Source organism: Zonotrichia leucophrys, chromosome 3 (genome assembly GCF_028769735.1).
Source record: "Zonotrichia leucophrys gambelii isolate GWCS_2022_RI chromosome 3, RI_Zleu_2.0, whole genome shotgun sequence".
Lineage (NCBI taxonomy): Eukaryota > Metazoa > Chordata > Aves > Passeriformes > Passerellidae > Zonotrichia > Zonotrichia leucophrys.
In genome coordinates, this window is record NC_088172.1 from 63,869,878 (window position 1) to 63,895,458 (window position 25,581).

The 25,581-nt window shown below is 43.9% G+C and overlaps 1 protein-coding gene and 1 long non-coding RNA gene across 2 annotated transcripts in view; one reads left to right on the top strand and one right to left on the bottom strand.

The window, feature by feature from the left end:
• Positions 1–299: 299 nt before the first annotated feature.
• LOC135445675 (uncharacterized) lies at positions 300–10,760 on the bottom strand. Its single transcript, XR_010439579.1, has 3 exons — positions 10,434–10,760; positions 3,587–3,717; positions 300–583 (listed from the first exon to the last, which is right to left on the bottom strand). It is a non-coding gene; the product is annotated as an uncharacterized LOC135445675 (long non-coding RNA).
• Position 10,761: 1 nt separating this feature from the next.
• The window catches only part of EGLN1 (egl-9 family hypoxia inducible factor 1), a 34,351-nt gene continuing 19,531 nt past the window's right edge, over positions 10,762–25,581 (top strand). Inside the window, exon 1 of the mRNA XM_064708532.1 lies at positions 10,762–12,164. Within this exon, the coding sequence (XP_064564602.1) occupies positions 11,235–12,164 (930 nt within the window). The 5' untranslated portion in view covers positions 10,762–11,234. The remainder of the gene's footprint in view (positions 12,165–25,581) is intronic.

A 25,581-nucleotide genomic window follows, 5' to 3' on the forward strand; every position in this document is an offset into this window, starting at 1 on the left:
ACACTAGAGATTTGCATAAACAGTCTGAAAACCGGCCTGTCATCACCATGACTAGAGCAATGTGTGGAAACATTATCTGGTAAATCAACAGCCTTGCACTGCACAGTGACCTAGATAGGAAATACGATGCAAGAAGGGAGAAGGTGAGACTGTGCACTGTTGTAACACAAAGATCAGCTTATTTGCTGCTGCATTTACTCTACCTATGAGTTCAATAGTCAATAAACCACTTGAAAACAAGTTCTAGCCTCTCCCTTCTTTCTCAGACTCTCTCACAGCAATACAGCATGCAGCCAGACTAATTTATGAACAATTTATTTCAGTAGTTAGCAAAACGTTAACAAAATATTCTTAAAACCACTGTACACATGTCAGGTATGGGTGCACAACTTCAAGAGTACAGCCTTAGGGTGTCTGAGAAGCTGCTCAGAGAGATTACACCAACACGGGAGTGACTACTTCTCTCTTGTGTGTGTGTGAACAGGCTTGTTTACGTGAAGAAACTCTTTCTATTGGGGCCTTGGAGATTGCAGTAGACGATTCAGTTGCAGCAGCCTGGGATATGTGAGAACGACTTTGCTCACTGGAATAAAAAAGCAAAGGGAAGTTTTTGGGAGTTAATGCATGACACTGTTAGAAATCCCCTCCCATTTGTACATTTTGTCCCGATTACTTAGAAGCCGAGCATGACCAAGTGATTTGTCATCAGTTTTGGTTTTGTGAGGTTTTTCTCCTTGTAATTTACCTTACAATTAGCAGTTTGTGTCATACATTCTAGCTCATCTAAAGGGCTGGTCTTAAAATTCCACCATAAAACCTCAGCACACTAATAGAAGTAAACTCTGTTCTGGTACAGAAAACACATCTCCCTCACCTTTAAAGAGATTAAGAAATTGTAAGCTTTTTTAAAGAAATTGTAGCTGGATGATACAGGAAGGCAGAGGAATGACAGCCTTGTAGGGCAGTGGCTCAGTTTTCCTATATTATTATTATTATTATTATTTCCATATTGTTTTTACATCAACAAAATTAAGGTTTCTCTTAACTCTGAAACTCTGCTGGCAGGAAGAAAAACATTTAAAGATTGCATACAAAGGTCTTCGAGATCAAACAATAACTTATCTATAGACCACCGTTCAATATGCAGTCTGTAAGGAGGAAAATAGTTTGCTTTCATTTTTTCATTCTTCTGTAGACAGAATATTGCCTCCAAAATTAGCCTTGTTCACTCCAAATTAGTAAGCTTAGCCAAAATTAAGCCTCTTTTTTATATTTTCAGATTTTTTCTCCCCAAAAGTAACCAAACAAGTAATGGAGTATGCCACTTTCAAATGCATAGTATACAAGACTTTGATATTGCCATGAGGCTGAGCTATCAGAAGTCAGAGCAAAATTTTCCTTTTTCAATACAATTTTTAAAAGTTATTTATTTAGAAAATAATACATGAAACTTTACCCAAACACAACTTCTCCCCCATATTTAAACTGTAGCTACATATTGGAAAATACAGTGCAGCTAAATTTTGGAAGACAGTGCTTTTTAATCGCCATCACAATCAAGGAACTTCCCTACATTAATGAAAAGGGAGAGTGTTAGGTCAGACTCTTCTGGTTTCTGTAACAGTCACCTGGTTTCTTTCTATATTTACATATTTTTCAGAAACTAAATTCCAAGTGTTTTGCCCTTGGGACTTCATCTAGAGTTATGTTTGTCATTACTCTCTCATATATTACCACACTCATGACAGTCCATCAGAAAAATGGAATAATTTCTACATGGTGAACTACAGCATTTCTAACAGCATGTATTGCTGTATTCACTGGTCCCAGTGAAACCATTTCTCCATTTGTGGTGGGGAGGGAAGGATCCACTCTTCAGGAGTGTTTCTTGACTGATTGAGACAGGTATCTTTTTTTGTCATTTCCAGCTGACGGTCACTGTGGCTTCATTTTCCACACTGCTGCAGTACTCTCAGTATAGCATCTAAGGGAATTTCTCCGTCTAAACACATTTTTGGGAAGAGCCTTATATCTTAATTATTCTCCTCTCAAGCTGTCCTCACACCTCATCTCACAATGAAGGGGATCCCGTTCCCCTTCCTGGTTCCACCACTCTGCTCCCTCTGCCTCCATTGGAGCTCAGCACTCCCCCACACAACACTGCAAAACCTCCTCAGGGATGAAGACCTCCTCTATTTATAGAGCACTGAGGCTAGATGAAAGTTTCCAGGGAGTTTTCTGGAAGAGCTCACATCTAGCTGCTCTCCTTACAAAGGGAAACAAGCTTGCACCTTGCTTTAGAGTTTTGCCCAGCTCTAACAATCACTGAACCTTTGCAGTACAGTATGTAGTGCACCAGGCATGTGTTTGATGTTATATTGGCATTTATGGAGCTCTGAAAACTTTTCTTCCTGACATGCTTGGGGCAGATTCTCTACCAGGAACCCATATTCTCAATTGATTTTTGTCCTAGGTCTGTGATTCAGAGCTGTGTTAAGATAACAGAGAAGAAAAACTGTTTTTAGCTTTGTCCTGCAGTTTTTCCTTAAAAGATTGAGGCTGCTATTTTAAAATAAAAAATAAGATTCCATTAACAAATGCACTGCTGCACGGTGCTCCACAAAGATGTGTTTCAACATTTTTTTACTCGTGTCACAAGTTAAATACAGAATATAGTGGATAAATAAAATATTTAAAATAGTGGATAAATGGCTGTGGCTGTAGCTGTAGCTAAAATAAGGTAGGAGTCAGGCTGGGTTCACAGGGGGGCAAATCCACAAACACAGTCTGCACATAAATGAGCAAGCCTCTGAAACTGATAAGTTGCTGTTTTAAAAAAAAGAAAAAGGCAGCAAGTCTTTGACTACTTCTGCCCACAGCACATGGCTTTTATTGGAGGATGTGTTTGCACAAAGGGAGGAGTGTTGCCTCCTACACAAATTTCAACAATCATTTGAACAATTCGGTAAATAGATGAGGACAGAGTCTTCATCTCTTGTATGCCTGTCCCCTCCAGTCAGAAGTCAATCACACAGTGAGGAAGCTCTAAACTAAAGGAGAAATACTTTTTAGGAATCTGCATTTTAATGAAAACTCCTGAACATGGTCCTGACATTACCAACAATCCGAGGGTAGACACATACACACTGATACAAACAAATGAACAAACAACAATATACACCCAAAACAACAATAAAAAACAGAATAATTCCAGGGAGAAAATATAACCTAATGCAACAGGAGTGGAAAAAAAATGAAATCCACCTCCTGACAAGATAAACATTATCATCTTCCCTTGTACTCTAAGTGGATGAAGAAGGAGCGAGTTGCTTCTTGACCTGTTTTTTCTTCTGCATAAAAAGGAAAGGCCATTTCTTCTAGTACCAATAAAATGCCACCTTTGCTCACTAATTAGTTGACTGGAGGAGCAAGGAACAGGTTCAGGTGACTCAAACAGTGACAAGCTGATGCAGAATGATAGCAAGACTCAATCACAACCCAGCACTAATTACAGCTCTGTAGCACATACTATCATTGTGAACACAAAACAAGGATGTTAATAATACAAATTTAGCCGCGCACTTACACAAAATCCTCGTAAGCTTAATTTTCCAGGACTTAATATTTCACTACTGCTTTGTAAAAGCTCTCCAATGTACAATTCCAACATTATGTTTCAGTGGATTCATGAACAGCATTGTGCCATCTGAATGCCCACTGAAAGAGATAAAATGAGTAGTGTCACTTTAGATCATGCAGGGAGAACAATTTTTGTGATATAGGAATTTAAATTACTGTATATCCACTACTAGCATTCCTGGTTTATAAGTATCTGTCCTTGGTATAAGTTGCTTGGGATGTACTTTAAAACATGATTAAATACCTTGCTCTGGTATTAGTCAAAGAGTATTTGCAGAGAGGATAGGAAGAATAAGACAGAGAACACCATCATAATGAGTGTGCATCAATATCACAAGTTTTAATACCAAATGAGTTCAGTTCTAAAATATCAATAACTATTATCATCAACAGCCAGAACCTTTCAACTACTAAAACCTGAAAAGAAAAACAAAGAAACAAACAAAAACTTACAAAATTGAAGTCCCTGGCATGCTGTTTGTACCATCAATAGCCTGAAACACCTCTCCTTGCATCCTTAGACAGCAGTATCAGGTGACACTAGCCATTATCCTGTCTTGGTACAAAATACCCTGCCCTTTGCATCTGCTGATTCTCTCAATTCAGTTTCAAAATTAAAAGCTTCTCTTCAATCAGAGAAAAGAGAAAGTAGAAATGGATCAAGTTACATAATGTGAAGTAAATAAGAGTGAAGTTACATGACATGACCGAGTCAGCTTACTATTCTGACTTGGGTGGTCCTGCTTTTCCCTCCCAAACTCCTGGCCCTGCTGGTCCACACCCTCTCTTACACCACATCAAACCACTTGGTAAGCTGATCCAACTTGTTAATCCAACAGAAAACTACTCTCTGGAACTGACTCACCAAAGGGCTTGACAAGAGCGATGCCAAGGAGAAAGGCTCTGGAGGGAGCAGAACCACCCCTTCTGGTGGCAGCAACTCAACACTGTGTCTTAAGTGAACCACAAGTGAAGAAAGCCAGAGAGGCACAGAGTAAGGGCACTGTGTCTTTGCAAAAACAGACATCACAAAGCCCTCGGGATGGGATAGACACTGAAGGGTGCAATGGCAGGAGAGCAACAGGACACTGGATTGAGTTATGCATCAGAGAGGGGCATGGGAACACAGGCACTGTCCTGGCAGAAGGAAGAATGGCTAGTGACAGAAAACACAGTACTGAGCCACCTGGACTGCAGTGGCTCTTTGGGGCTCAGGCTCACAGTGCTTTTGTCTGCCTGCATCTGTAGCCAGCCCTGGCAAAGGTGAGCTCTTTGGGGCAGATGTGCTACTTTGACAGTTTTAACAAAACCTGAGCTATAATATTGAATCTCCATTGTTCAAGAAAAGAGGGAGGATACTATTGTTCACTCAAAAAACAAACAAAATGAAGCCTGTGCCCATTCTTCTCAAGGAACTGCCTCATCAAAAAAAGAGAACAAAAATCAAACCACTAAGTGTTATTAAGGAATACCACCTAGTCAAGTCTTATCAGCTCAAAACCTCACTTGCTATTATCTTTTCCTTCCTCTCTTAAATTACTGAGACAGGTCTCTCCTTTCATAGCAGCAGATCTTTTAAGATCACCATTTTCTTGGAATCTCCCCTACTTGCACAACTGCCTCTATAAGAAAAAGAGTTTAGGGGTTCCAGAAATTATGCTAGTCTTCTGGAGACAGGGAAAAAATGTCCAGGTTTTCAACAAATTTGTCTTCATAGTTTTAAGGAACACTTCTTGAGTTCCTCTCTTGAGCTCTGGGTAACTGTTCATAGACAATCAGAAAAATAAATGAAAAAAGTGGAGTCTTTGTAACTCATTAAATGGCACCATATATTGCAATGCATGAACTGAGGTATTTTCAAGCTTCCCAAACCAAGGTACAGAGGGCAAACTGTCCTTGCCTACACCCCAGGGCATCCCTGTTCTCTTTTCCAAGTACAAGACCAGGCACTGGCAGAAGTATGAACTACGTGCCTGGCAGCCGAAAGACAAGGAAAGAGAAAATATGATGTGCAATAAATCAGGTACACACAAAATAATCGTGGCAGGTCACATCATCCTAACACTGCTCGGCATTGTTTCCACCTTAATGATCTTTCAGCATGTCACCATGCTGAATCATGATGACAGAGAGGCAGGAAGCACATATCAGATGCAGAATGAACAGGTCTTTTTGTGATTGTGCTGCTATGAAGCACTGGGCTTTCTTTATGTTGGAGTCCTCTGTTCTCACTCTGGAAGACTTTTCTGCAGAAAAATCAAGAAAAAATTCTGGAGCAGTTCAGATACATTTGACCTACATACAGATAAAACAGGAATCTCTCACTTTTTTTGCCCTCAAAACTGCTTATTGCTGTATCAGTGAGTGAATTTCAAATGGGTTTAGAGAGTGTTCTTTAAAAGTAATTTTCTGTTCATAACTGGACTTTAAGCACCCTGAGGGCCTGCTGGCTTGCTTAAGTTAGAGGCCAAAAATGTACATAATTGTCAATCTTTAGCAAGACAGGGAGTTCTTTTCTAACCAGAGCCAGAAATACTCCCTCTGGAGAAATCTCACAAACAATGTGAAAAAAAGCTTTTGAACTTTCCATGGTACAAAGTTTAAAATGAGGACAAAACTGGAATGAGTTGGTCTTGAGGATTTTCTAAGCTATGCTGCATTTCCATAGCTTTACAGATATAGACATCTGGAAGCAGAATTTTCAGCTAAAAAGAAAAAAAAACCCATTGTTTTGTATTTCACTAGCATAATTAATTTTCCTTAAACATGAATAAAATTATTACAGTAGACAAAAATTTTAATATGTATAAATCTCTCTGGATCACCCCTAACCATATTTTGGTGTAATAAAAATAGGCTATATTCCCAGATATGAAGCTGCATATAATTTCAGACAGATTCAGGGACAGCAAAACCAATTTTAGTTAAACAGCCTGGAGGAATCTCATAATATTCAAGACAGTATTAAACACAAGTTTACATAAAGTAATTGAGAATACTCCTTATGATTTAGTCCAACACTTATAAACTCAGATTATAATGACAGGTTTTTTCTTTTAAACATTAGACCATGATGATATTCTATGACTTTAATTTCAGCAAAAACTTTTACTGAAACTCTATAATGGCATCAACTAAGCAGAATGAAAGATGGTACAGGGTGCAGCAAGATTTTCAGAGCTCTAAGCCAAATTCTCTGTTGTCCCAAGGGCCCTATGCCACTTCATACTGCGGAAAACACCAAGTTCCTGGCATATCAAAGCCTGGATCTTGAAAAGTTCTGAGATCCCTTCAGTTGTGCTGCCCAAGTGACTTGAAGGACCCTGTGTTTGGTCATGGGCTCCTCTGTAATGGCTGGCACTAGTCCTGCCAGGCAGTAATCCCACACCTACTGGATGACCCTTTCCTTGCCTTCCAGAAACAGGGGCCAGGGGAGCTATCTGGGAGATGAATAAACCATGCTAACCCTTTGAGTACCTCAGGAAAAGAGGGTGCATTCAACAAAGGAGCACTTGCATAGCCTTGTGGATGTACTCTGTACACTTTGTCCTGATTAGAAAGGAAGTGAGCTTAACAGAGAATCCAACTCAGACAAACAGTTCTGTCCTTTAATTTGGAAAATCTGCAACCTGTTACAGTTCACTTGCTAGTATGAAAAGCAAGCTTGAAAAATGGCACTGTTGAGACCAGTGAATAATGGTTTAAGTGGAATAGCAGCAGTCAGGGTGAAGAACATGGTGGAGTGGTCTGGGTGGAGGAGAGCAAATGCTACAAGCCCCCAAGTTCTGACTTTTAATTATGATGCTGTTGTGGACATGCATGTGTCTCACTGATGCCTGACACTACCACCCACCTCAGGAGCACAGGCAGTTTCCAAGAGGCCTTCTGGCAGCAATGAAAAGCTTAGCCTGGAGTCCCCAAGCACTTTTTTTCCCATTCACAGTGAAACTATCTCAGCATGAGATTACTTTTCATTTAAACTTTATTTCTGAACTGATTTTGTAACCTCCTATAATCTTGTTACTCTGCATTCCCCTTCTCCCTGGACTTCAAAGATTCTGTTTTGGTTGCTTATATAATCTCAGTGCTGCAGTACACAAGCTAGCTAAAGCATGGTATAAATGCAGCTATTATTACTACTTAATAAAAACAGAAGAGTTATTCATTGACCAAACCTTTTTTTTTTCCCCTTTCTAATAAACATATCAGATCCATATCTAAGTGGTGATAAAAAACTATGACCTTGCACTAAGTTTACCCCATAACATCCTCATCACGACTGGTATTTAATTTTAAAGACTTTTCATTGCATTCTCTGCAAAGCAGTATGTCTCATCACTACCTAGTTACCAGTAAAGCTTTTTTCCAACATTCACTGACACAGACAAGAAATTGGCTATCTTAGAAAGGCCACTTATGGGGCCAAGTGAAGAGCGACCAGCTGAAAAAAAAAAAAAAAAAAAGAGAAGGAAGTCCTTTCCTCCTCTGTTCTGGCAACCATCATATGGATCATTTTACTTAGTATACCACATGTTGCTTTTTGTTGTGCTTTGTCCTTACACTGTCTTTTAAGGCACAAGTTCTTTGGCAATGAATAGAGTCTTCTATGCTTGGAAAACATTTCTAGCATGTTGCAAACACTATTGTAATATAAATACTCATTGTCCTCTTGAGTTTCCTTACCACCACTGCTCCTCAACAGAGCTTTGTCACTTGTTTTACAGTTCTACATTAAGTTTTGTGTCACTGGTGTAGTGCTGCAATAATAAGGCAAATGCTTCATACACCCAAAGATGGATTTTGTTGAAGTTGGTATTTCTGGTAACCATGCTGTGAAACAGTATGATGTCAAGACAACCTGAAGTAGCTTAGCACATTAGCAAATGTGAAAACTAAGACCTTTAATTATATCCCAAAAGACATGTGGAAAAGAGAGGGAAAGAACAGAAGACTTTTGAAGCCAAATTAGCCTGTAAATTAATAACTATCATTAGATTTTAGCCAGGCACCATATTTGTGCCTTGGTCTCTTTCCTAGTTGTTTCATGGTTGGATGATTGAGTTTCAAGTCTGTGACTTTCATCTCCATCGTGTTTGCTGAAGGAGTACACAACAAATACAAAAGATCTTTAACTCTTCAGTTTCTATCTGGCAGAATACCATTGTATGCATTTCTCAAGTTTTTGAAAGTAACAGCCTTGACTTTCTTCTCATTTAGCCCAGTTTAACAATGCTACAAGTCCAAGGAAATCAGCTGAATTAATCTCTTCTTAAGGCATGCTAGAGGAATGCCTAAACCTAGTATTTTTGACATACCTCATACACCTATAGTTGAAGGAAAAACTCTCATTACACATATATAAAAATCTGTCCACTTCATGCACTGGATTTAAAACTTGGTTTTAGTCCACTTTCTTCTGCCCTTACCACAAAGAAATTACTAATCTGGAACTTTGATTTTAGTTTCCATCTTTTCCAGTTCATTTGCCACCTTGTTTTTCCTTTGGTGGTTGCTGTTGTTTTTAATTCTCCCTTGGAGCTCACTAGTCATATTCACCTTGAAATTTTATCCACTGGGCTTTCATGACCTTGTCCTCTGAGTACTCCTTTTGCCTTTCTAATAATTCACCCTGGTTCTCCTTCTCATTTTTCATGTATGTTCCACAAGGCACTTGTAGCCTTGGTACACTTTGTTTCTCCTGCATTCTTCATATAGTACATTCAGTGCCTAACATTTCTTGAAGTTCTATTACTATGCCAATCAATCCTAAATCCAGTTCTATAGGAGAGATAAGAACTAAACAATTTTTTTATTAATTGCATGCATAAAGTCATGTCACTATAATACAAGTGTATTGCAGTGTTACACCTCACAAAAGCCTGTGAGAAGCAAAAGCATTAGTATTCCTCTTCTACAGTGGCAGAGAACAAATCACTTATCCAATGTCATGTGAAGTCTTGGGGCAGCCTCTGGGTTCATTTCACCTTTCTACCTCAAGATCTGTATATTGGGTCATGTATTTTACACTTCTTGGGCTTTAGAATGCATTTGCTTAACTTACAGGCAGTGCAGACCAATGGCATGTCTCGTGTCTCACCAGCCCAGCCCACAGAGCAGCGATTTGCTGTCTGTTCACAAATGGTTCTCTGAGAAGATGGATGGAAGAAGATCCAGCCCAGGAGGAATAATTGCTCTGCCTCACTACACGGCTCTGATGCATCAGTCACTGTGTTGGGTTCTACTGCTGGAAACTCCACTTTCCTAAACTATACCACAAGCAAGCAAAGCCATGGTTAATTGGATCAGTGGAAGCTTAAACATCACCTCAGAGGAGTCCAAATGCCCATGTGGCTTTTGGCAACGGACGTGACCGAGCTGAGACCTTTGTCCCTCTACCAGCACCGCTCTGCCAAACGAGTTTCCTTTTGCCCGTCAGGGACTCTGCCACGTTCATCACAGCACAGGCCCCCAACTCCTGGGCTCGCCTTGTTTTGGCAGCTACATTAGCTGGCTCTTTCTTCCTGCTTTTTGCTTTTTCATTTCTTAATCACCTAGTTCCAGCCTTCACTACCACAACGTTAGGCGGGACACAAGCCACGTGTTATTTATGAAGGAGACAGCACATGTCTCTCCCGCTCTACCAGCTACCCGGCGGGAGTATTTTGGGGCCTACGGGAGTGACAAAACCCGGCTCTCCACTGTAGCCAGGTGCCGCCGCCGCCACCCTGCCTGTCATTGAAGCCACAGCGCCCAGCTTCCACGTCCCCCGCCGCTGCCCGGAGCCCCCGCCTCACCTGCGGCAGGCCCACACCCCCGGGGCCGGCGGGCAGCTCGCTACCGGGGTCACGGGCACCCTCAGACTAGCGACCTGCCCAGCGACGACGGGGCGGCCCCGGCAGCACAGACCAGTGACATCCCCAGCAATTTCCCCACTGTCCCTGCCGGAAAGGCCGCACTGGTCATAGCGGGAGAAAGGCGCCATCCCCACGAGATCCCTCCGGCCCGCGGCCCGTCCGTGCGCCCACGACCGGAGCGGCGCCTCCGAGCCCCTCACGCAGCGGCGCGGAGGACGCGGCCGGCTCCGAGCCGGCCCCGCCCGCCCGGCCACGCCCGCCTGACGCGCCGGCGGCGCTGGCGGGCTGGAAGTGGCGTACGTGCACAGCGGGCCTCTGGAGTGGCGCCTCCTCCTCCTCGCCCCGGCAGAGCAGCGGAGGCGCGGTGGGTAGAGGCGGCGGCCGCGCCGGCCCGTGCTGCACCGGGCAGAGAGGCCGGCGGGGAGCGGAAGGCAGCCCCTCACCGCGCCGCTCCGCTCCCCCTCGGCCGTTCCGCCGCCGGTGGGGCGGCGATGAGGCGGCGCTAAGCAACGTTAGCGGCGCAGGGAGGGCGGCGTGGGCCCCCGCGCGCCGGAGGAGGCCGCGGGCCGGCGGAGGCGGAGGGCGGCGGGGGCCGCGGCGGTGCCGGAGCCGGGCGGCCATGATGCAGTAAGCGCTCCCTCCCCGCGCGGCCGGGCGGGGGCCCGCGTTAGCGCCGCTCCCGCCCGCCTCCTTACATAACACGACCCGGCGGAGCGGGGCAGCGGCGGCACCACCAGCGCCATGGCGAATGACAGCGGCGGAGGCGCCGGTCAGGGCGGCCAGGGCGAGAGCGGCAGCGGCGGCGGCAGCAGCAGCAGCAGCAGCAACAACAACAGCAGCAGCGAGCGGGACCGGCAGTACTGCGAGCTGTGCGGGAAGATGGAGAACCTGCTGCGGTGCGGGCGCTGCCGCAGCTCCTTCTACTGCAGCAAGGAGCACCAGCGCCAGGACTGGAAGAAGCACAAGCTGATCTGCCGCGGCGGCGGCGCTGCTGCGGCTGGAGCGGCAGGGGGCGCTACCGAGCCCCACGGCGGGCACCCCCCGCCGCCCCGCGCCCACGGCGGGGCCGCGGCGGGCAATGGCAGCCGGGCGGGGGTCGGGAAGGGCGCAGCGCCGCCGTCCCCGGAGGCCCCCGCCGAGGCCGCAACGCTGACCAACAATCACGTCGCCGCCGCCGGTGCAGCTGCCGGCGGTGACGCGGAGGCATCGGCCGGGGCCCAGTCCCCGTCGCCCTCTGGGGAGGCAGTGCTGCTGTACCGGGACAAGTCGAACCTGTACCCGAGCGGCGTGCAGGCGGGACCCGGTGCGGCCGCGCTGCGCCCCAATGGGCAGACCAAGTCGCTGGTGCCGCAGCGGCTGGCGCTGGAGTACATCGTGCCCTGCATGAACAAACACGGCATCTGCGTGGTGGACGACTTCCTCGGCAAGGAGCTGGGCGGGCTGGTGGCCGAGGAGGTGCGGGCCCTCCACCACACCGGCCGCTTCACCGACGGGCAGCTCGTCAGCCAGAAGAGCGACTCCTCTAAGGACATTCGCGGCGACAAGATCACCTGGGTGGAGGGCAAGGAGCCGGGCTGCCAGACCATTCGGCTTCTCATGAACAGCATGGACGATCTCATCCGACACTGTAATGGAAAGCTGGGCAACTACAAAATCAACGGCAGGACGAAAGTGAGTGAGGGAGGGAGCTGGGACCCCCGGTGCCGGCCTCCCCCTGCTCCTGCTGCCGGGGGGGCTGTGGCGGGGGGGCGGGAGCGGGACCGCGGAGCCGGCGCTTCCCCGGTGCGGGCGTGTGTGCGCGCACGTGTGCGGCTGTCTGCGGGGCTGCGTGCGTGTGCGCACGTCCGTCCGGCTGTCTGTCTGTCCGTCTGTTCTGGGCTGTGCTGAGCGTGTGCGCCCGCTGCCGCTCCGCTTCCCGGAGCCGACTCGTATTTGCGAGTCGTGTCCAGTTCTGGGCTCCTCAGTAAGAGAAAGAAGCTCCTGTCTTTCTCTAGAGGGTCACAAATATGATTAGGGTTTGGAGCATCTCTGTCATGAAGAGAGACTGCGGGAGCTGAGCTCTTTTAGTCTAGTGAAAAGAGGATAGAATCTCATTAATGTATGTAAATATCTCAGGTTGATGTTAAAAAGACGGTGCTAGACTCTTCAGTGTTGCCCAGTGACAGGACAAGTAGCAGTCGCCATAAAGTAAAGCACAAGAAGTTCCACCTCAGCAAGAGGAAGAACTTCTTTACGTTGAGGGTGGCAGAGCACTGAACAGGCTGCCCAGGGAAGTCGTGGAGTCTCTGTCTGGAAGCATTCAAAACCCACCTGGACGCCTTCCTGTGTCACCTGCTCGAGGCGACCCTGCCGGGGCAGGAAGGTGGGACTGGATGATCTCCAGGGGTCGTTTCCAGCCCTCACAATTCTGTGTCCCACGCCCGGCCGCGGCGGGACCCGCAGCCGGGACGGGCGGGTTGCTGTCCCGCCGGCAGCCTGGAGATCGCTCTCTGCTGGGAAGGGGCGAAAGGGTTTGTTTGCAGGTAAAAAAGGTGATCTTGTTCATGTGCCTGCGTTTTGTTAAAAACCCCTTGATCTGGAAGCTTATCCTCTAGGTGATGAGCATTGAAATCGGAGTTCTTCCGTGTTCTCCCAAAAAACGCGGGTCAGACAGCTCTGCCCAGCTGTGGGAAGCAGGGGCTGGCTGCGGGGTGTCCCAGCAGCGGCGCTGGCTGAGGAGGGTGGAACCACTTGTGCACAGCGTTTGTAGGCTAGCATGAATGTGCCGGGTTTTGGTAAACCTTGGCTCAGGATGTGGCCTGCCAGGTGCAGGACTTAAAAGTGTGGTCAGGAGACTCGCACCAGTGAGTGAGTGCCCCGGTGGCACAATAAACCCGCGGGTTACAGTGAGGTGTTGTGGCAGGTGGTGGAATCACAGCCATGGAGCAGGGTGGCTTTGGGCAGAGTTTTTATTTTACTCTCTTTAAGTCACTTTTCCACAAAAATCTTACTCTTTAGCTCTATTTCAAGACCAGAGAACTGAGTCAAAATCTCCTATTGTATTAGCCTAATTTGCGATTCCCTTCCAGTCCTTTAAATAAAATTCATGCCCTTGGTAGAGAACTAGTAATGAATATTCATCAGTATCTTTTCAGTTTAATAAAAAAAAGAAGAAGGGTGAAGCCCCTTCAGACTTTGCTACCTCTGTTAAAGCATAAGGAAGCCAGTGAAATGGTAGGAGTCATCCTGCCGAGGTGGTTGCACTGTCACAGATGGACTGTTGTTGCTGCAGCTGCAGAATCTCAGCTGGTAGGAAGCTGCGGGAGGGAGGGAGGAAGGGAGAAACTGGACGGCAAAAAACAGCCCTGGATTTGTTCAGGGCACGGGAAACTCCCGTGATAAAGAAAAGAGGGTGGGAATTATTTTTTTTTTTGTAATGCTATCTTTGCATTTCTTCAGTTGAAGCAGTACTGTGCTAAAACATTTAAATGGGAACATGGTGTAGAGTCCTCATAGATTCCTGCAGGACTTTGCTAAGGCAACTTATCTTTCAGGCAGTCTTAAGGCTTCAAACTTACACTCTAAAAATATCAGTGGTTTTGCTGGATTTCAGTTTTATGCAGCAAAAGGGAATACTGCTTCTGTTTTTCTGTGCAGTGGTATGCTTCTGTAAAGAATAAGTGCCAAGGCTTATGGAGTAGTAATCCTCAATCATGCCTGTAATTCCTGGATCCCACTGTATTTTATGGTTTTTGAAATCCCTCTGTTGGGGGATCTGATCAATAAGAGGACAATACTTCACTCCTCGGTGGCACAGAAATGCATTACTTTGTCTTCTCACTTTCCCTTGTTTATTTCCCTGCAAAAGTCAGTGCTTTTAGTGTGCAGGAAAGCTCAGTTCTCTAAAATGCCAGCAAAAGCAGAATGAAAACTGTCATTCACTGTCAACCTCAGAGTTGAATAAACAGAAACAGATGATACCCAGAGTATCACTTCAAATAACTTGCATGGTAACCATACAACTTGTAACCCATTGGTGGTGTTGGCATTGAACCTGCCATCACTTCTGTGGCAAGTGTCTGTTGAAGTGCACTTCAGCTGTCTAGAAGCAGTGTAGGAAAAAGCAAGAAGAAATTGGTCTGAGGTGTGTATATATATATCCTGAATCTCTTGGCTTGTAAACCTGCCTGTCAGGGAAAAAGCTATGTTGTGTTAATAGGATCTCATTCAAACATTTACATTCACCAGGGCCAGTCCACTAAGGCAAAGAATGTGAAATAAGGTAAAATGTTGACTGTGACCTGAGATTTTATATTTTAAAGTCTCTGGTGTGTGTTTTCTCTAAGTTACCTGAGCCACCTAGAACCGATCTACTTAAACTGGTGTGGTTTTACCTAGTCCTGAGTGTCAGCAAATTACTCTCCAGCCTGAAAGATATAGCACTAGTTATAAACTAGCCAAGTACTTCTGAGGTGTGTGGAGACAGCAGCAAGTATAAGAGAGTGGCTAACTATTTACTCATCTTGGAAGTCCTGACTTACTGCATTCCTTGCTTTTGTTCTCTTTCTTTCCAGACTCTGCTTCCTTCTTTTCTCTAGCAGACAGTGGCACATACGTGCATATTTGTGCATATTTGAGCTCTAGTGTCTTTCTCCTACTTCCTGTTATTTTCTAGTTTTTACTTCTTTGATCTTTTCATACATTCTCTTTTTTTTCCTTTGTCTTATCAGTTGCCACATTTGTACATGCATGTATTTCTGTTTCTTGCCTATCCTGTTTTTACATGACTAGTGGAGGTAAAAGCGTGCTCATCAAAATCAGGAAAAGAAATCGTCCTGAATCTCACCCAGCTGAGATGGTTTTTCCTCCTTCCCCGTATGGAGCGTGAAGAAGGGGTTAGGGGTGGTGTCAGGTTTATGATTTTTTTGCTAGCTTTCTCTTTCCTGTGTGTTCTGGACTCTCTGATCTGAAGCTTACATCATTTATTGGTCATGGAGTAATACCGTGACTTGCCAGTTGTGGACTGGGTTCCCAATAATCACCTTATAACCAGACATCTGATCCATCAGGTGTTCTTCTTTCTGCTCACCATTACACCCAGTGCCAGCCATCTCTTGAACCCTGACCTCTGCCTTTTGTAGGAAGGACATTAAAATAGATAATTTGACAGGCCCTCTTGCATCCCTTTAGTTTTTCCTTCATTCCTACTTCTAGAAACCTGTCAGGAGACCAATCCTGTTCAAATTGCTGCATTTTAATGCTCTCCTCTCTCTACTAGTATGCTAGTGACACCCACTGCTTCTCAACCACTTGTGGGTTAAAAATTTGCTTTATTTGTTACATATTGTGTAAACTTGCTTTTCTGCTTTTTCTGGCAATTGCTTATTTCTTACTCTGGAGATCCTGGAGTTTTCTGAAGACCTAGGATTCAGACTAGTCTGACTGTGCCCTATTAAATTAGATTCTTTCAAAGTTAGTAATGCTCCTCTAGAAAATAATTCTCCAAGAGTGAGTGGATTTCTTGTACCTTGCTCTTAGCTTTTTTATAAACTGGACAGAAGACGCTCTCTGCTCTTGCCACTTATTTATGTTGCAGCTTTTCTACAAACATGTTGGATTAATGTTACCAAGGAAAAGTAAGATTTATGGGTGTTCTTTCCACTGTATCTTATTCTACAAAATATAACTGTAAGCATGTGTGACAGGAAGAAGACAAATGAGAAATAAGAGGGAATAAGAATTTGGCAACCAAGCAGGACTGGAAAGTGATGATGATACCAAGACTGTGGTAGAAGAAAGGAAGTAATCCCAGGGGCAGGTGTGCAGATCAGCTAAGTCCTGCTCTGGTTGAAGAACCCAAGAGCTGGGACTGGAGATCTGGGCTTAGGAATGTCTGTAAAGTGGGGGGCTTTCCTTCAGTTTGCTTGTGGCATGTGTGATTACATTGATCCTCCTGTGTTGTTCTGGAGATCGTTTCACTATCACATCTTGAATGTATTTCTTGGTAGAAAGCTTACTGATGTAATTGGTTCCTAGTGAATGACCTCATGTATGGCTTTGAATTCACCACTGAGTTGTGGGAAAGTGTGCATAGGTCTCTCTCAGTCTCCCAGTACTCATTTGTGTTGCTTGACCTTGATACAGAACATGACCAATGCTCATCCTTATCTGTTGGTTGTTTCCCTGACAGCAGCACTTCTGTTGGTGATGTTGTTTTCTTGTAGATGACTGTGCTGTCTGCAGAGGATTGTGTGGTGATCCATGGATACACAACAGCCCACACATGGTTCTTGGATATACTCAAATCTCTGTTGGGGTAGAGCCCTGACATGTGATGACTATAGTTTTCTATTTTTATTCCTTATATACAAGCCTTTTGGGTCCCAGGTGAAGGAGGTGATCAGAAGAGTGACTGGGGTTTCTCCTGCAAATGATCTTTTGATGGAGAAGCTCAGCAAGATCCAGAAAATACTCTTGTTTACAGCCAACTTTAGCATTGCTGAGATTCTGACAGGTTCTCCTACTAGAGAAAATTACAGAGATATGGTTTCTGAGGGCAGCTGTGTGGCAATTGCACCTTCCAAGTGCGGTATGAATATAGTGTGTCCAAGGATGGGGAGCACCACCTGTGACTGCTCGGACTCTCCACACCCCTGTGTGTTAGGCTGTAGTTCAGTGAACATTTTGGGCTGGCAGCGCTGGAGTAGTCACTCTTCTTTGCCAGCACAAGTATTTACATGGCCATCCTGTGAACTGGTTTGGGGAACTGATCCATCTGAAAAATAAACTGGCAAAAGAAGTGCTTCTGGTTCAGTGTTCGGATGTTTGTGCTGGCACAGAGGACTGGCAGATGGTGAGACTTTCTTTCAGCAGCAATGCAAATTTATGCCAGTTTAAAGTGTTTGCCAAAACTACAGCCTTAGTTTACAACTTGAGTCTGATTCTCCCAAAATTTGCCCTTGAAAATTCAAACATAGTTTAAGAAATCTTTGCTAGCTGTGTATTTTTTTTCTTTCTTTACTTTTCTCTTTTTGCTCTTCTATGTTCAATGTGAGACTTGGTTCTTGCCATCAGAAACACATACTTCTGTCCTCCAAGAATCTTTCTTACAACAATTTTATACAGAAACTTTGCTCATCTACCCACCAGGTGATCCCATATAACATGTACAGTCGAAACATGTATTTTCTCCAAATGAAAACTGGTTTCCCCCGTGCTCCCAGCTTCAAAATCAACCTGCTCTTAAGCTTTATTGGCTGTTCCTATCCCTTATTCTAGACTTTTATTAGCATCAAAGATGTTCTTGACCTCTGTTTCAAGAGAGAGCTGGATTGGTGTCATTTGCCATGAACAGTGTGCTGCAGCTTGCTTCTGTTTGCTGCTGCTAAGGAAGGTTCCTGCTCAGCTCCATCTCCTTTTGCCAGCTCCAGTGCTTGTTCTTCTTGCTTTTCCAGGCCATTTTTGTCTGTAACTAGAGTTCATCTTTTTAGTTGTTACTGTTCTGGAGATGAGGAACCTGTGGCATTGTAGTTTGTGCTCATCAGTGATTTTGTTACCCTGTGGATAATTGGTTTTTTCCTGTCAGTGATATCAATGACTTTTTGACCGTGTTGCTACTTTGATGTTCTGTGCTGTCTCTTCTTCACAGAATGGGCTCATTTAATACTGCCTAAGAATCAAGTGGGATGCTTCTCATCATAGCTGTACAGCTTGAGAGGAAGAGCTGTCTTCCCTTCCCTGTGGCCTCTTGGACTGAAATTCTTTGCAAGTGATGTCCTGCCAAGTCATAGGACTGTCTGAACAGCAGTTCTCAGATCCCTGGGTTAGTTGTATCAGTAACCTTGACTGGTTGGTTGAGAGATGTTTTCCTTTTTTCTAAATGGTGCTTAATTTCTGAATAGGCTGCTAGCTATTTCCTGAAAAAATAAATTGGCAGCATATTATTCTCTTCTATGCTATTTACCATGTTCGTTAGATTTGCAATTCAGTTGGATAGCCTGTCTTGATTAATATCTGATGGTTCTTGGCTGGAACAGGCTAGGTTACTATTGGACTTTTGCAGGATGCTCTCTTTCTAGTTGCTTCTGTGTTCTGTACTGGGTGCTAGTACATATGTTTGTACCTCTAGGTATGTACATAGTGTCCTTGGAATTTAAATGAAGGCTTTCTCCTGCTGCAGAAAGGAAACTTCTTATAAAAGGGAAACGGATACTCTATATAAAGCAAAAATTTCTTCTTGCTTATCCGGAGACTAAATCACTTCTCTTCAGGCTCCTTAGAGAGCTCTTGTACAAAGACAACACTTTTTTCAGTTCAAAAATTAATTTTGGGACTTTTGTGAGTGGGTTGGTTAATAAATTCTTCAGTAGGAAACTCGTGGGGTTCCCTGGCTCTTGTGCAGCTGTATTTTGTTACTTTGGAGTGGGGGACTGACTGCAGACAATGCAAGGACTGTACAAGTGTTTTTTGGAAATCAGCATATTCAGATTATATCAATTCAAGTTCTTTATTCATTGGCATGTTTTTTACACTCTACTAAGACAACAGTATTTTGAAGGTAGTATTTTTAGTGGATAGAGCAGTAGAGTTATTTGACTTTGCAGTTATTACTGAGTGAAATAATCGTTATTTATGACACCCTTTTTGTCTTCTGCATTTGTGACTTACTTAGATCCTTCAGAAGGAGGACTAATGCTAGTCTTTGAGGCCTCTTGGGAATGTCATTTAGTGCTGATGAAATCCTTGTAAACTCCTTTGAGGTTCTGAAGGTTGTTGGTTAGGATGGGTGGTCAGGCATATTTCCAGTGCAGGCTTGTGCCAGAATTAGCTGGTAAGTGGCAGTCGTAAGCTTCAGGTCAAAATCCACTCGCTGTTCCAGGGCAGTGTCTGTCAAAAATAGAGCAATGCTTTTATGCACGTAACAGCTGCTTACACTTGAAGACTTTCTTGTTCTTTGGTATTTAACTTAAAACTGCTTGAGAGTATTTTTGTTAGCACATGATGTTATAAATAGGAATGGGGTAGAAATGTGCATGCCTGCACGTCTGGGCAGAGGTTGTGTGTGGAGGTAGGGTGGTTATCGATATGTTGTGTGTGTAGTGCTCTGATAAAGAGATGAAGTCCATACCTGTAGGGTAACTAATGAGGCCTAAAGAAAAAGGTTATTTAGTACCCACGGATTAATTTTGTGCATTAATATTGGCTCACACCAGCTCAGAGCACATAGTCTGATGATGAAGGCATTCTGCATTGTAGAAATTATGTACACCTTTGAGGAGATGATCCTGTGTCACTTCTATGTGCAGCGGTGGGAGCAGAGCCTGAGACTGCCTTGCTTTGTTTCTGCAAAAACAAACATGATGTTGAAAATGATACAAAGATGAATGCAGTGAGGGAGTTGTTGTTTTTGGGGTTTTTTTTGGTCCTAGCAGGGTAGAGGAATTGTTGCATTGACTGTCAAGTTAAAAAATGTACTAAATGCTGAAGACATTAGGGCCTTATATGTGTTTGCTTGGTTTGGTTTATTTTTCCTGGGTTTTGTTTGTTTTGTTTGATTTGTCTTTTTGTATGAAGATATTTTAAATCCATTTCCAGGAAGAGCTTGTATTATCAATTTACATCAATTTGTTCCGTTGATAGCTTGAAATTCTTGGTGAGTTGGCAGAGGCTATAGGATTCTCTGCTGGGCATAGCCTTGCTGTGGTTTGCTGCCCTTCTGGTATGCCAGGATCTGTTATCTTCCTGCTCGAGCAGGTCAGACTCAGCAGTCAGCTCCAGTTATATAGTTTATAACAGTCTTGACATTGCTAGTCAAATGAAACAAAAATGTTTCAATAGTAGTTTACCTGACAGTTGTGATAATGTGGAATTTAAATTGCTATAGATTAAAAACTTGTCCCAGCTTTGAGGCAGCAATCCTCATCATAAGTTCTCCATACTGTGAAAAAGTCCAGGGATGCAACATGTGTAAGGTTTCCAAAGTAGTTTATCATTGGCTAATAACATATCTCTCTTGTTGCTGCTCTCTGTCCTGTTCAAGCATCTGTTCAAGCCACTAAACCTTGCCATGGGTGCCAAGATCCCTCAACAGCTTCTGCTGTATTCGAACAGTGTGTGGTCTGTTCTCTGCTGAAGGCATTGGGCCCTTCCAGTTTCAGTGGTTGCTGCATTGTTGTTCAGGCAGCTGGCATGCAGCCTTACTGCTGTGAGAAAGGAGACTGTGGCCAGTTGATAAGGGCATCTTAAACTGCCTCCTTTTCAGCTGGCATGCTGGATGATGCCCAGTGAAATAGATGCTGGCTGAATAGCACCTCTGTTTGGCTTAACTGTATTTGTGAGTGCTTTAGCCCCTCTATGACAGCGCATCAGCCAGGCAGTAGCACTGTTCCTAGTGGTGGATTTGGTGTTTCAGGTCATACAGGGAGATGCTGAGAGAGCTGGGGCTGGCAGAGGAGAAGGTGTGAGGGACCATACCAGTGTTTACAGGTACTTGAGAGGAGGAGTGAAGGAGAGGGAGCCAGGCTCTTGGCGGCAGCAGTGCTCAGTGGCAAGGCAGTGGGTATGCTGAGTTGCAAGAAATTCCATTAAAATGAAATAGATGCTTGTTTCATTGTGATTAAACAAGAAGCAGGTTGCTACAGAGGTTGTGGAGTCTTCATCCTTGGAGATACTCAAAACCTGATTACTGGTCACCCAGCTTTCTCTGGCTGACCCACCTCTCAGCAGTGGGCTGGACCATGTGATCCCCAGAGGTGATTGCCAACCTCAGCACTCCCATGAAAAAAATACTGCAGTTTGAAATGGAAAAGATACAAAACAAGCCAAATTTTGCAATCTGTTAAAATATTTTTTCCAGCAATGGCGCTGTCAGTATAAGTCCTGCTTATTGCATCTCTGAATGAAGTTACCAGGAGTCTGTCTTCCTACTAGTGTCATTTGCTCCCTAAAGGGTCATTGTGGTCAAATATGCTGGTAATGGAAACTGTTTGAAATATGATCCCTTTTGGTCATCCAGGTGGTCACTTTTACTAAGTCTGTGCTGCTGCCTCTTTCCTCTTTTCTCCCAAGTTGCCTGTTTTTTCATTCATGTGTGCATGTGCTCATAGCACAGCCCTTTCCTAGCAAAGCTTGCTAATACAAAGCATGTGTACACTCCACAAGACTGATTTAAGCAAACGTTTAAGAAATTAAAGTAAATTACCTGTAGGGGATTCATACTTTCTCTCCAAGATTATTTTACAGTTATATATGATCTTGAGTCCACTTTTGTACTGAGGGCATAGTGCAGCAGGCATAGTTATCCTTTTCTTGCAAGACAGGCAGAAAAATTAAATATGCTGTTTGAAAGCCACAGACTACCAAAAAGTGCTTTTACTTTTAATATTTCACATATTTTTACTTTTTTTTATTTGTAACAAACATCTGGCCAAATATTATTTTTGGTACATTTCAGTTTTATTTTACTTTTGAAAAATTCCATCCACACCATACTAAAAAAGAGAAGTGTAGGGAGGGAAAATTGGATTGGTAAGAGTCAGGTTTATGTATTTTGCCAGGCTGTTGAATAAATAAAAAACCTGCTGCTCTCAAGTTAGGATCCTTACCTCTTCCATCCACTTTCTAGTTATTTTTTTTCATCTGTGTTCCCCACGCAAACTTGCTGCTCCTGCCCGCTTCCATGGTGCCTGTGCTGCCCTGGGGACCTGGCTGTGCAGGGGTGCGTTCCTGTCCTGTTGGGGTGGAGGGGAGCAGGAGCAGGGGCTGAGAGAGGCTGGCTGCCCCAGCAGGGTGCAGGGGCCGGGGCTTGCCTCTGTTGCTGCTCTCTGCAGGTACAGCAGCTGCAGGCACCCTGTCAGTGGCCTGTCCCCCACAGTGACTGCGGTACAGAGATAAGAGCCGTGCGCCTCTCGGGAGTGTCAGCTTGGCCATCCCTACCATCTATCTAGTGGTAAATTGAAGCCAGATGCAGTTGTGTTCATCTGAAGTGACCTTCTGTATGAACTAGATGCTAGGTCATGAATTGGAGGTTAAAGCTAAGCGTTTTTGAAGACTACTCAGTCTTACTATAAAAAAACCCTAAAATTTAAAGTCATTTGTTCTTATCATTCAGATGCTGAAGACCCAGCCTGCTCACAACTTAGACTTTTGCATTCTGGCTAATTTGGTTTAGGTTCTAGCAGGCTGCCTTCTTGCGGTTGCTCAGTGGGAGTTCTCCCTTATCAAATGTCTGTTTCACACAAGTATTTGCCATCTAGTTTATACTATTATGTAGTTGTTGTAAATAATCAATAGTTGTTCTGTATTTAAAGCTTCAAAGAGTATATAAAATTATGTTCTCATATACCACAGCTCTGGCAATCGAGGAGCTCAGACAGAGTTTGTATCTAGACCGCTGCCTGTAATACGTGCAGATGGATGGACACATTTGCCATTAATTTTTGTAATCTTGTTTTAAAAGCCATTTGTACTTTTGGCCTCTGCAACATCCTGTAACAGCGAGTCCTGCAGTTTGATTAGATGGAAAAGGAACTTCCTTTTGTTTAAAACCCACTGATGGTGATTTCAGTGTCTCCTAGACTGTATTGTGAAAACTCACTTCCCAGTGGTTTTACTTGTCATATTCTTAAAAAAAGTCTGGCATTTGCTTGGATGCATTTTTTTCAGCTGACATGCTTTCCCTCCTGAATTGAAGAATTGTAGTCTTTTTTATGTTTATCCAGTTGGAACTGTTTCATGATTCTAGTTATTCCTGCTGCACTTCTGTGCAGCTTTTCTGGTTGTGCTGATCAAGGTAAGGCAAGCAGAAGCACAGTATTTAATCTACAAATATATCCTGATTTTGTGTGCTGGCAGGGTGATGTATTTTGTGTTGCCTTTCCTTGTTTAGTGATTTATGACACTTGAGTTGCTTCCTCTGCTGTGCTGACATGAAGTTCTTGGGAGAACAGCCTATATTTACTGAATTTTTTTTCTAAAGTGATGGTATCCAGTTTAGAAGACACCACTGTATAAGAAAGTTTGGGGTTTTTTTTTCCTCAAGGGGTATTTCTTTGCACTTATTTTTCTGAATCTTTCCTGAATTTCACCTCCCATTTCGTTGTTTAGGCAGTTTGGTATAGTTTTAGACCCCTCCATGTGCCTTTCTGCAGCCAGGGCTGGGAGGGACTACAGTATATTTAGGTATTACAGGTAAACACCATCACTCTACTCCTTCACCCTTGTTTCCTAGGTCATATAGAAATAGTACAGATCCTCTGGGAATCCTTGTGGTAACACCCCATTATTCACTAAAAGGAGGTTAGTTTGCTGTAGTGAAGTTACAACTGGAATTTACTATTTTATGGGTCTTTACTTTTCCTAAATGCCTTGGAAGTAACATCCATGGTTCAAGTGCTTTATATTTAAAAATGTTCAATGTTTGCATTAAAATTAATGGGTTGAGTAAATTTGCTTTAAGTCTCTGCTATAGCTTGGACAAATGACATGTAATGACTCTTGAAGGCCTCCTAACACCTGGCACAGACTCAAGAACAACACAGGAGTTCCTATACTGGAGTCCTGACTTTGTCATTTTCCTTAGTGAAAATAGAAAATGGGAGTTGTCTCACTCATGAGCCAAGGCTATGCCAGAATTATATTGTAAGAGGTAATAAGATAAACATACATTATTTTTACCTGTTTAGGCCTATAGCTTTATAAAGAACCTTGTAAACATGGAAAATAATATTCCACTTCAGGACATGAAATGTAGATGAAGATGCTGTCAACTAGCTTTATTTTCAGTTTAATTGTTCATATAACAACTTGAATTTTGTAGATTTCTGGTTTTTACTGTGTCTTTTACTCTTTCTACACTCACATCCTGCTACTTTGAAGGAACACACCCACTGAAAGACAAAGCTAGTAATAAATGATGCTTCCTCACCATTGAGACTTAGAGTTCTGCAATTCAACTTAGAATAGCTCCATATTAAAACCCCAGAGAAAACTTGCCTTTGAAGAGCAGAAATTCCAATGCACCCCCCCCCCCCCCCACCCCTTCCCTTTGGGAGCAGCTTTCTGGAGAGAGTGATGGAATTCTTCAGGGGCTCAGTAGGGAACAGAATTTGCCAGTGATAGGAAGAGGGAGTCCCTTTGAGAATTTTTTTCCTTTGAAAAATCGGTTACACTTTTTTTTCCATCATGTAGCCTTCACTTTTAAGGAATGGTTATCTTGGTTTGGGAGCCCTTGATTAAGGGTTGTCTTTACAGAGGAAGTAAATTCTTGTTTTTTGGAGTAACTCTCAGTTGTCTTCATGGTAGCTATATCACATTGCTTGTATTGATCCTGGAAATAAAAAACATCGATCTTTTTAATGATTTTTATGTGCTCCAAGTGGGGAGATAAATTGGTCAATAGACTTGAGGGCAGAGCAGGCATTCAGAGAGGTAAGCAGCTTTTTGTGAGGCCACTCCATGCAAACATTTTACCTGGAGTACAGATGATGTGAGCAGCCTTCTGCACACAGTGGGTGGATGTGAGCACAGTGCTGTGCATGGAGCAGCAGCTTTTTTCTTATCTTTGGTTGCAAATCTCTGTGCTGAGAGTAACCTTCGATGTCCAAGATGTTTTGTGGTGTGGTTCATGAGGGGGCTGGAAGACACTCGAAAACAACTACAGCTGAGGCCTGCTGAGGTATCTCATTGGTTAGTGCTTGCAGCCTCATTTCACGGGGTTAGTGGCAGGGTAACCGCAGTTAAACCCGTGCTGTGGGGCTTGCTCCCCTTGCTACTGCAGCAGCACAGCTTGGCAAGTACATCCACTGTCCACTTGCCGACTCCTCCCCTTCCTCCCTGTTCTTCCCTACAGCCTTTCTCTGTCTTCACAATCAGCTCTCCTCTTGATTGCCCATATTCAAACAAGTGTGACTTCGAGAGAATACAAACAAAGTTTGGGCATCTGTAGTGTCTTTAGTATAAAGATACAGGGCCCTTTACTACCCATTGTAGAAATTAGTAAATCAGTTGGCTGCCCACAGATAATTTCTTGAAGTGCGGTCTCCTATTTAGAAACTGCTACCCAGTGTTAGTGTGCAGTACTGGATACAAATTTAGGACATCTGTTATTTAT